Raw genomic sequence first — 12,380 nt, 5'->3', positions numbered from 1 at the left:
AAAGGCACACATCTGTACCAAGTTTCATGGAAATTGGGCAAAAACTGAGGAAGTAGTTTGCAACACAAAATTTTCCATCATTTTGGCTCATAATATGTGAGCTGTTACCATGGCAACATACCTTTTGTCACTGTCAAGAAATGTGTCATGCTGACCTATATCCTAAGACAAACATTCAATATGAATTCCATGAGAATTGGAAGAACACTGATGAAGCAGTTTTGCCATGAAGCATTTTGCCCTATATTTTACCAATAACATGCCGTTACCATGGCAACGCACTTTTTGCCACTGCGGAAATATGTGTCTTGCACATGAACATATTCAGATGAACATCTGTACCTAATTTCATAAAAATTGATCAAAAACTGTGGGAGAAGTTCGCGACGCAAGATTTGTACCCATTTTTGCCCATAATATGCCGTTACCATGGCAACGTACTTTTGGGTACTGTCAAAAAATACGTCTTGCACATCTACAACCCAAGGCACACATCTGTGCTAAGTTTTATGGGAATCGGTTGAAAACTGAGGAAGTAGTTCGCGACGCAAGATTTGCAACGGACCGACCGCCCGACCGACCGCCCGACCGCCCGACCGCCCGACCGTCCGCTGATTCCTATATACCCCCTTCAAACTTCGTTTGACGGGGGTATAATAAAAACATTACAAAGAAGCAAATGAGTATATACTGTAATACACCAGCTATGCAATAAGAAACATGGATCATGCTATACCAGTAACCTAAATATACCCACACATTCCCAGCTTGATAGTGACTCTTTACTACGATGTACGTAACTATGGGCCTTGCACATGGAAACAAGAACCTGCTGATAAATTATGTGTTTAATGTAAATGTGCACCGGTATGACACCAACTGAGGACTTTTTTTTTAAGTCTGAAAGCCAACTAGAATTGTGTTGCTGTTAGATGTTTCACCAATCATTGTATGGAAGTATTTCCTAACTGAATATTTTGCTTTGTTCTGGGAATGTGCTTGTCATCGGTTTGACCTCCAAAATGTTTTGGGGAAGGAAGGCAGATTTCAGCTTGACAATGTATTCATGTGACTATTGCCAACAACATGCACTCTTTCAAGGACATATTTTATGCATGCATGCATGTTAACATCAAGGGCTGCAGGTACACATCAAGGGCTGCATGTTTGATTGGCAGGTCCTAGCATTTTGCAACAATGATCTACATTAAATGTGGAAGGTCATTTTGCAGTTTACATTCAGGGCTGAGCCCCACTTCAGCATCCACTCAGTCTGTAACTCCAACCATGGTCAAATATGCATTGCACTATAAAAACGGATATACTTGCCAGCTGAGAAAAAAAAGAAAAGAACGTGTTTGACCAACTTATCATAATTTGTGCAGGTGAGGAAGTGGACTTTTTTTTACACCATGTCTCAGCACACCCTTGAAAAGCATTATGGTATCCTGTGACACCGTAGTCCCGATGCACAAGGTTATGGGAGCAAGGATACCATTAAAATACATTGTTGGTTCCCCCCCCCCCCCCCAGTACAAACCCCTTTCTGTCAAGTGCTTCCAATTCACTTGAAATGCCATAATTTGCAGCTGCTGTTAGCATTAAGTTACCATGTGTAAAATCTCCTGTCATTATTCTCCTCGCCATTGCACGCTTACCGTTGGTGAGAAGCTGTTTGAGGGCCTGGCATGCGTTCCGCTGGACCGACGCTTCGTCTGGGAACGTTTCCATGGCGACCAAGATGGATTCTATGACCTCATCGTTCAGCATCTCAGCACAAGCGTCATCTGGTGTAGAGAAGTAATAAGACTGGTATAATGAGGACTCTGTTTGGACAGACAGGTACACATGTGTAGCCACGGTAGCAATAAGGTGCCTGGGTGGTCTAGAGTTTCTTTTGGTCCAAAGTTTTTAAGCATCACATCACGCCATTAAGAGTGACAGCAACTTAACAGAGATAGTTACTTATGAAAAGATAATGACGGACACAACGGTGGCCATGTTTGGTTTTCTGACAAAGGTGAATCAACCAATTCTAGTTTACCTAGATGGATTTAGTATGGATGGTCCGCTAATCTACTGGACTGGTGACGAAAGTGGGTCAAATGAGCTAAATTTCAAGGTACTGGTGGACGTCACTGACAGGAAATTATGACAACTACAACAACAAGAACCGGTGGAAGGGGGGGGGGGGGGGGGGGAGGTCACTCCTTAAAAATTTCCTATTGGAGTAAGATATGACCTTCACTGAAAACGAAGGTGTTGGACTAGACCTAATTTTTTATTTGATGGGATTACTCACCAGCTCTGGCCAGGAAAGCGATTGTTTTCATTGCCGAGGCCTGAACGTCAGGGTCCTGCTTGTGTTTGGCCATGATCTCCAACACTTGGCTGCAGGCAAATCCGAGTAAAAGAAAGAAAAATAATGAAGAAATATGGACAGTGAAATGCAAAGGATCTACAGACTAACTCTCGTGGCAATGAGCCTGTTGCCTGTTGCAGACTTGCCGCACATCTTGTTTCAATTTCAAGATCACCTATGGAAATATCCATCACTTCTATTCCTGAAATGACATACGCAGAATACTGAGAAACACAGAATTATGGATACTAAACCTGTTGTCGGACAGGAGTAGATGATTCTTGGTTAATGTTTTCTTCTTCCTCTACTTCTTCTTTTTCAGAGAGACCTACACATATAGAATGTGTATCATTTTCATCTCTATCATATAGAAAAATACTCCATTCCTTTTACAAATAGATACCATAAATATACAGGTTCTATAAAAGATAGAGCCATATTCATAAGTCATACACACGTAGCATACATACATGTATACTGTATACCCCATATATTTAGCGAATCTAAATTTTCGCGAATCTAGACTTCCCGAAGATTTCACAGGAGGATAAATTTGCAATCCTGGAGTACTGCACTGAACGAAGAAATATATATGTGTGTGTCACGTTCATATCAGGATCAGAGTCATTATTTTCGCGTGTCTATAATTCAGGAATAGCACCTGACTCGCAAAATATTCAGCGTATACAGTATATCACAATTTCTCTCATCATGTAGAGGCACCAAGGTACCCTTAACACAAGGCAAGAAGCTAAGATGCTATAACTCCTTTTTTCGGCAATGAGTGATGGTGGACGAAAGTTGCAGGTTATTGCACTATTTTTGTAAAAACACAGGATGTTCTCAAGGAAATTATAAAAAAAAAGATTGTGCAAATTCTGAGGTTGATCAAACACGTGTACAACAATGTGTTTTATTTTGTTCTTGTTTTCGTTTTGCAAAAGGACTCTTTTGCACAAATCAAATCAATGTTCACTGGCACGGTTCCAGTAGAAACTAGAACTATCACTCATTGTGATTAATATACCCCCACCCACAACTGAGGGAATTAGCTCAACCAGGACTAATTTCTTTTTTACTTTTTAATAGCAAAAAATGTTACCATGGCAATGCACTGTTCAAAAGTGAATAAATGTATTGCTCACTGTTAGTCATATGTCCCACATCTCAAGTCAAGTGCTCAAAAACTGAGTGAGCAAGATAAATAAACTGACAATTTGTATGGTTTTCATTAAAAATTGTGTGTTATCATGGCAACACAATGTTGGACATTAAGAAAAAATGAAGTTTGCACAATAGCCGTTACATGTGTCAAATTTCAAGCCAAATGATAAAAGACTGAGGGGCTTAGTTGAATTCACAATATTAGTGTATCATTTTCATTCAAAATATACTGTTACCATGGCAACACATTTTCAACACTGACAAAAGATTTTTTGCACATCTACGTAATGTAGAGGTAACATATGCCAAATTTGAAGCCAAAATGCTCTAACACAGAGAGAGTTAGGAGAATCAAAATGTTTGTATGATTTTCATTCAAAATGCACTGTTACCATGGCAACACATTGTTCAACAATGATGAAATATGAAGTTTGCATATCTCTGTACTATAGTGGTTGCATCTGCCAAATTTCAAGCCAAATGCTCAAAGACTGAGGGAGTTACCTGAATCCACAATATTTTTGTATGATTTTCATTCAAAATATGCTGTAACCATGGAAACGCATTGATCAAAATTAACAAATTGGTTAAGTTTGCACATCTACGTACTATAGTGGTCACATGTGCCAAATTTCAAGCTAAATGCTCAAAGACTGAGGTAGTTACCTGAATCCACAATATTTTTGTATGCATTTTAGTGAAAAGATGCTGTTACCATGGCAACACATTGTTCACCACTTACGAAAGATTAAAGAAAGTGGTTTGTGCGGCACGGAGACGAACGCAACACGCTGCCTCCCCCATTCTGTATCAAATGTAGTGACCCCCGAATGAGAATAGCGCTGGCTCAATGGGTCAGCGAAACTATGGTAGGCTACAAGAGAGCTCCCTGTGCTTATCTCCTAACCCAAAATGGCTGTCCCAGCGAGCCACGAAAGCTTCCGAATGGACGCACACTCTCAGTGCGCATGCACATGAAGAGAGGCCGAAAGAGCCACGCGTCTTCTGGCCTCTCTCCTCCAATCACCGCAGCTCGCGGTGACAATGTTTGTGTGTGATGCGTACACACACGCACACACACACACACACACACACTTGTCTCAGTGGTAGCATTGCGCAATTGCATGCACAAACTTCGGTCGTTCGGAGTTTACGTACCATTAGGGATGGCGATCGGCTGCCTTTAAGTTTGCACATCTATATGCTACAGCGGTCACATGTGTCAAATTTCAACCCAAGTGCTCAAAGACTGAGGGAGTTAACTGAATCTACAATATTTTTGCGTGATTTTCATTAAAATATGCTGTTACCATGGCAACACACAGATCCACAATGCCGAAAGATTACGTATGCACATCTACGTACTATAGTGGTCACATGTGCCAAGTTTCAAGCTAAATGCTCAAAGACTGAGGTAGTTACCTGAATCCACAATATTTTTGTATGCATTTTAGTGAAAAGATGCTGTTACCATGGCAACGCATTGTTCACCATTGACGAAAGATCAAGTTTACACATCTATACACTACAGTGGTCACATGTGCCAAATTTCAAGCCAAATGGTTAAAGACTGAGGGAGTTAACTGAATCCACAATATTTTTGTATGATTTTCATTCCAAATATGCCGTTACCATGGCAACACACTGATCACCACTGACGAAAAATTAAGGTTACACATCTACGTACCACAGTGGTTATGTGTGCCAAATTTCAAGCTAAATGCTCACAGACTCCGGGAGTTAGCCGAATCCACAATATTTCTGTAAGCTTTTCGGTAAAAAAAAACTGTTACCATGGCAAGGCATTGTTCATCACTGACGAAAGATTAAGTTTACACATGTATCCATATACTATAGTGGTCACATGTGCCAAATTTCAAGCCAAATGCTCAAAGACTGAGGGAGTTGTCTGAATCCACAATATTTTCGTTTGATTTTCATTCAAACTATGCTGTTACCATGGCAACGCATTGATCAACAATGACGAAAGAGTAAGTACAATGTACACCCATCAACGTACCATAGTGGTCACATGTGCCAATTTTCGAGCCATATGCTTAAAAACTGAAGGAGTGAGATTAATCTACACATTTTTGTATGATTGGTTAAAAAAACTGCCGTTGCCATGGTAACAGATTTTTTAACGCAGACACCAAAGATGTTTTGGCACAACTATACAGTACATTGATCACATATCCCAAATTCAAACTGAATTGTTACAAAACTGAGAGAGTAGTTTGATCCGCAACATTTTGTACGATTTTTATGAAAATCTGCCGTTGCCATGGCAACGCAGTATGAAATACTAATGAAAAAGGTGTCTTGCACATTGGCCTGTGGTAGCAGTCAAACATGCCAAATTTGAAGTTAATTGCTCAAAAAATGAGAAAGTTGTTCGATCCACAAGATTTTAGGAAAATTTGCCGTTGCCATGGCAACGCATTATGCGATATTAACGAAAAAGGTGTCTTGCACATCTACCTTTGATAGCGGTCACACATGCCAAATTTGAGGTCAATTGCTCAAAAAATGAGAGAGGAGTTCGATCCACAACATTTTGCAAGATTTCTTTAAAATTTGCCGTTGCCATGGCAACTCATTGTGCAATACTAACGAAAAAGGTGTCTTGCACATCTTCCTTTGATAGCGGTCACACATGCTAAATTTGGGGTAAATTGGTCAAAAAATGAGAGAGTAGTTCAATCCACAAGTTTTTATGAAAATATGCCGTTGCCATGGCAACACATTACGCGATACTAACGAAAAAGGTGTCTTGCACATCTACCTTTGATAGTGGTCACACATGCCAAATTTGGGGTCAATTGCTCAAAAAATGAGAGGAGTTCGATCCACAAGATTTTGCAACGGACCGACCGCCCGACCGCCTGACCGCCCGCCCGCCCGACCGCCCGACCGACCGCTCGCCCGACCGACCGCCCGACCGCCCGACCGACCGGCCACCCGACCTCAGAGTGATTCCTATATACCCCCCTACACACTATGTGTGGGTGGGGGTATAATTATTGCAATGGAGCAGGTTAATGTTAAAGTACCACTACAGTAATTGACCTGAAAAGATTCTGAAAACAACAACAACAACAAAACTCCGCCCACTGAATAATTGATGGTAAATAGCCTACCAACAAGATTATTCTGAATACTGATCATTAAATGTGGTAAACCATTTTTGGTATTCCGTTTTTGTTTTTGTTTTTGTGACATACTGTACAGTGTATCTAAAGCACTGTCACAAGTGTGACACGATTGTCAATATGACCTGATTCAAGATTTCCCAAAAGACCAGGAATGACTGATTTTATTTCAATGTTAAAGTTCATTGCTCCAAATTAATCTAGCACACGCAATTTCAATAACACTTTCAAGAATTAACCATAAATCTTTGCTCATGAATACATGCGTTCATCTTAAAGTTGTATTTCCTCCAACCTTGATAGAGTTCTGCTCTAGTGTGTTATAGAATATAAAGTCACTTTTTGCAAATGGCTTATGAAAATTTGACGCATTGTCTATATACAATTTCCAAGGACTTCATTACCCCTTCAGAACAATACACACACACACACACACACATACACACACATAAAAAGTGAAAAAAAAAATGCATCAAACATCTCAACTCCCAGGAAGAACAGTGGATCAAGACCTCTTGAAAAGAAAAAGGAACTTGGTCATATCGAAACAAGCAAAGATCATCAGATCTGAAATGGACTGTTTGAAAAATACTCCTGTTGAGTGCCATACCTGTGGGTGACAATGTCTGAAAACACTTCTGTCAACTTTTTCTGAGTCACCACAATAACAGATACATGATACAACCTCAACTGTTTGGACAAGTTCTACAGAGTTACTAAATGCGTGGGAAAAGGCTTGATATATTTGCAAGGGACAACTGAGCCTTCAAAATTGTTGACATATTCTACAAAATTATTGCCTTTGTAAAGCATTCCAATTTCTATGAGCTTCAACATTATAAATTATTATACATACAAGCCACTTTTTCGATACAATAAAACCATGTATCAATATTCCTGCAAGGGGTTTGCTTAATGACATGCAATATTGTTAGCATAATACCTGTCCTATGCATTTTACATTACCCGTATCAATGGAGAAAAAGAGTACAATATTGTTTCCAATATTGTACTCTGCTGTCAATAACACACTCAAATGTTTCTTTATACGCATGCGCAGTATCGCTTGCAAAGAAAGCAAAGTGCAGTGGCATTGCGCGATGAGGTTGAGAAATGCCATAGGAGTACACGTAAATCGTCTGTGCGGCCCGGTCTGCGGCAGTCGCTCGCTGATATGCTGTACTGTACTGTACTGTACCTCCTTATACAAGGTGAAAGGTTAGATTTTCTAAACAACAATGGCGGCCTCCACGGTTTGCGACTCTAGACTCTGACGAATTCGAAAACATTCTGAAAGAAAAAGACGCGTTGAACACACGAAAGGCAATAAAAAGTGCTCTAGATGTTTTTAGAGCATATTTAACAGAGAAGGAATTGCCGTGGACATTTTGATCACTTTCATGTCGAATGTGAGTGAAACCCTTTTTCATTTTATTTTTTATTTTTTGAAATTGAATGTGGTGTTGTCGTGGAAAGTGGTTTGTATGTATGATAATAATGATATTGGATTTCTTTCGTGGTATATCAGATATATTGCATTCATCAACATGAATATTGCACTCGTCTTCGACTCGTGCAATATTCCTGTTGATGAATGCAATATATCTGATATACCACTCAAGTGCACCCAATATTATATAAATAAAACAGGATGATATCATAGGGGCCAAGTACTTCTGTTTTAATAGGGTTCAGATCTCATCAGATCTGCACTCTACATGCAAGTCTCAGTATTTACATTATACATCACACACTTGAAGTTAAGATCTATGCAAAGTTCAAGTTGAATTTCTTGAAACCAGTCAAATAATGCGATCATAATCTAATGACAGCAATCTTATCAAAATTCGGTGAGAAGTAAGAATGGAACTGATACTAAAGTTCACAACAAAAATGACACTTTTGGACATCTGAAAAAATAAATAAAGGAGATTGAGTAGATTAGCACTAATCCTGATAAAATTAAAATTTGTGTGCAGGCCTGGCCAATAGGATACTTGTATGGGCAAGCCATCATCATTTTCATATAATTTACATACATATGTGTAGAACAAGAAGTAACACTTCTCGCTGTTCTGTTGCCACTTGTGAAACCTTAGTATTCATTTTTTAAAACATTTATTGTCTGATTTTAATATAGTAAGCTTCTATCGTTTCATTCGTTTGATATTATAACTCCACTCATCAAAGTCAACAGAATCAAGGACCAGCTTTTCACTTTCAGTTTTGCGAGGTCTGCACTCTGGTGGGGTTATCACACATTTAATGTCTGCATGGAAGTGAAGTACTTCCGCGCTGCCATTTCCCCCTGCAGGAAACACCCAGCCTAGGGCCTTCCTTACCTGTGTATGTTTTTCTTCTGCACAAGATCGGTGAGTTTGTCGCTCACTTGCATCATGGTAGCCAGCGCATTGCATCCAGCCTGGAAGAACACGATAGACAAAACATGACAAATGCCAGAATGTTTCATCTCATCTTAAAAAAAAAAACAACAACTACAATATTGCAATCATAACCTGCATCCTTCTACATCTCATACTCACTCAACTTTGTATAATTAAACAAAACATGTGTGAATAAGACAACAAACTGCATGTACATGTTGACATTAAAATCCATCATGGTTTGAAAATACCGGTAGTACATTAATTTCAAATGAACATTCTTGAATCTCCTTTTCAGTCTACTACACAGTGTATATCCAATCACTCAATAACATGAATTGCATGATTGGTCAAACGAGAGAACAGAACGGTCATTTCTTTCAAGGAAACACAAGCAACACTTCCATCATTCTGCAACTGTCCAGACTTGCCGATAACGTTAACATGACTTCACTGGGGTGCTGTTGCTGCAACTCACCTGCATAATGCAGAGAAACAACTTCATGATTGCCGCCAGAAAGAAACTTGGCTTTACACTCAGCACACGTGCAATAGAGGGCACTCAAACCCTTCTCCTTTCATCATTAGAAGAAAGCATGCTGCTGACACCACAGTGCATTATAGCCAACATTCTGTTGGGCATCCGATTAAATACCGGCCTCCACAAATTCTCAACCATCAAACGAGACAGAGATAGCCAGAAGACACAAGTTTTTGGCTGCTACATTTTGTGGCAACTTCCTACACCAATCGGCCTCTTGGTAGAGGCTTGCGCTGCGAGACCCACAGCATATGTGCACCCAATGGGCCTCAGTAGAGACAAGACGTAGAGACGGTCCCTGCATCATGGGTTAATTTCGGCTCCGCCCGATGGACGCGTCACCTCTACTGGAAGGCGTCACACCCGGTCACCCAAGCACGGTGAGGGAAAACTTTATTAAAAGTCCACTAGACTCCATCATTAAAGGTGATGATAAGTCAAAAGCCTCACCAAAGGGACAGTAATTCATCTGAAATATGTCTCTCAAATTATTAGAATCTAAACTCAGTTGACCACTACAGATCAAATTCATGAGACAGCCACTTTTCACTACATATGGGGGTTTCAGAACTACATTGTACTTTGTTTCATCACAAAGGACACTCCATATTTGGTAGCTATCATTATATCAATACTAGTAATTAATTTTCAGCAAATTCTTCATAGTTGAGTAACAGAAATTACGAGGTAAAGTTTATACTCCACCACAATTAAAACACAACAAATCAAAGCTGAGTTACAACCTTGGAAGAGTTTCTGGAACAAATTTGATAGATCTACAAACAACTTTACAATCTTCAGGTACACCAATTTTTTTTTTTTTTTTTTTTTTTTTTTTTTTTTTTTTTTTTTTAAAGTTCAAGAAATTTAAAAGGCAAATTTTCCCCTAAACACATCTTGGTAAACCATGGAACTTAGCAAAAGTGGAAAGATTGACTACAGTGCCATACCCAGCAAAACTTTTGGAAAAGTCAGATAGATTGTTCAAAAAGTTATGCAGTTTGAAACTTGAAGATTTGGTTGATTTATATGCTGCCCTCTATAGATGGTAACAAAATCAAAATGACAAACATATCTATCATGCTTTATATTCTATTCTTCTTCTTTTTCTCTCTCTCTCTGTGAATTGGAAATTTCAATCACGTTTACTAGGAAGCTAAACTACACTTTTGAATATCGTGTGACACATTTTTGCTTCTGTATTGACCTGAGAACAACAAGTTTTGTCATGTCTAAAGTTGTAATACTTAAAACTATACTGGGGATTTCAAGCTATTCCTTATTTTTATACACAATCTTATGACCCACATGAAACTATCGAGACCACCTACAAATAATAAAGTATACTTCTATTAATATATAGCATTCTACCACTACTTAATATTGACACAACTTCTCCTCCATCTTATGTGCAAACATATAACATATATTGTTCCACAGAGAAGTCATAAATTTTCAATCTCATACAAGTACATTGTACATTGTATCTAAAAGCCCTATTCTACAATTTGTTTTCTGTAATTCTGGTCAATAGATATTGACATTTATTCTATCAAAATATCATTCTTGGAAAAGAAGTCTCTGATTGTTAAATTATCATTATTACTATTGTCAAAAAGGAAATACCTCCTCCTCTCTTCTCTTTTCTAAAGGACAGTATTGCTCTCTGTACATTTTATAATCTACAGTTTGTACAGTAACACTGCAGTGTGCAATTAATCATAAATATAAAACCATAAAGAGAAATGTGTATAGCATCTCTGGCATCTCTAGCTACACTTCAATTTTTGTGTATTGTGCGTATTTCATTCAATACATGTAAGGACAGTATGCTGTACTTCTTTAAACAAATGGAGATTAAAACTTGATAAGTCATTTTTGGGGTTATTGAGGAAAACTCTGCTGCTACAGGTAGAAAGCCATTTTTTCTTCTTTTTGTGTGTTCTTATTTTCATCAATGATATATTTCTCATACATGTTTGAGAGTTTGAGCTGCAAGTGTTTGTATTAATTGTAACTGAGACAAATATGGAGGTATTATCTTGACTTAAGGCTGACTGACCAGTGAAACACCACTTACAGCACGGAATCACCCTAATATTCATCAATTTTATGTGGTCTGCAAGTGGTTTGTACAAGGAAGTAGTTTCCTTTCATAATCAGTCGTCGTTTCCTTTGACTATGGCCTGATAACCATTAAATATCATTATCTTACTTGTCTGTATGTCAGATGGTTTTAAGTTTGTTTGTTTTTTTTTTCCATCTGGCGCTACTATAAAGATATCTGAATTTCATAGACGCACATATGGGATGGACATTGAGCAACCAGATTACAAGAAATCTCCTTTGATTTCATGCTAATCCACACGCATTTGTATATTCAGTTGACGCACGTTTGACCACATGACGATATGCCAAAAAGTATGATTACCACTTGCGCGATATATGGGGCACGATGTTGGACCATTACTCAATAAGATTCAAAAGGCTATAAATTTCTCAAAAATCATCCACTTTTAAACACCCTGTTTTACTTCCTGATTATTCTTGTCTGTGTGTTTTGCCACTTTTCTTTTACTACTGTTACTTAATCCCATAATTCACAATATTCATAACGCATTAAATGTCTTTATGCGCTAGGAAAAAAACAGAAAAAAGAAATAAAAAAGTATTGTTTCAGAATGGTTAGACATGAGACATGAGACTATTCAATGAACAAATAAGTTTTTATTATGGATTTTTTTTTCCAATTCATTATTTTTTTTATGACAACTTAA

General features: G+C 38.4%; 2 protein-coding genes across 2 annotated transcripts in view; one reads left to right on the top strand and one right to left on the bottom strand.

Annotated features, from left to right (window-relative positions):
• Positions 1–12,380, top strand: part of LOC139718362 (origin recognition complex subunit 5-like) — a 299,115-nt gene that overhangs the window by 161,143 nt on the left and 125,592 nt on the right. The gene's annotated exons all lie outside the window — the stretch shown is intronic.
• Positions 1–12,380, bottom strand: part of LOC139718367 (leucine-rich repeat serine/threonine-protein kinase 2-like) — a 159,747-nt gene that overhangs the window by 114,609 nt on the left and 32,758 nt on the right. The window contains exons 4-6 of the mRNA XM_071629838.1: positions 9,021–9,100; positions 2,303–2,391; positions 1,659–1,787 (exon numbers count right to left, since the gene is read on the bottom strand). Coding sequence (XP_071485939.1) covers positions 1,659–1,787; positions 2,303–2,391; positions 9,021–9,100 — 298 coding nt within the window. The remainder of the gene's footprint in view (positions 1–1,658; positions 1,788–2,302; positions 2,392–9,020; positions 9,101–12,380) is intronic.

Source organism: Diadema antillarum, unplaced genomic scaffold (assembly GCF_040938485.1).
Source record: "Diadema antillarum isolate AM-2024a unplaced genomic scaffold, OU_Dant_1.0 scf00000093, whole genome shotgun sequence".
Lineage (NCBI taxonomy): Eukaryota > Metazoa > Echinodermata > Echinoidea > Diadematoida > Diadematidae > Diadema > Diadema antillarum.
Note: the sequence above shows the minus strand (reverse complement) of the source record. Positions and strands in the feature narration are given on the sequence as shown.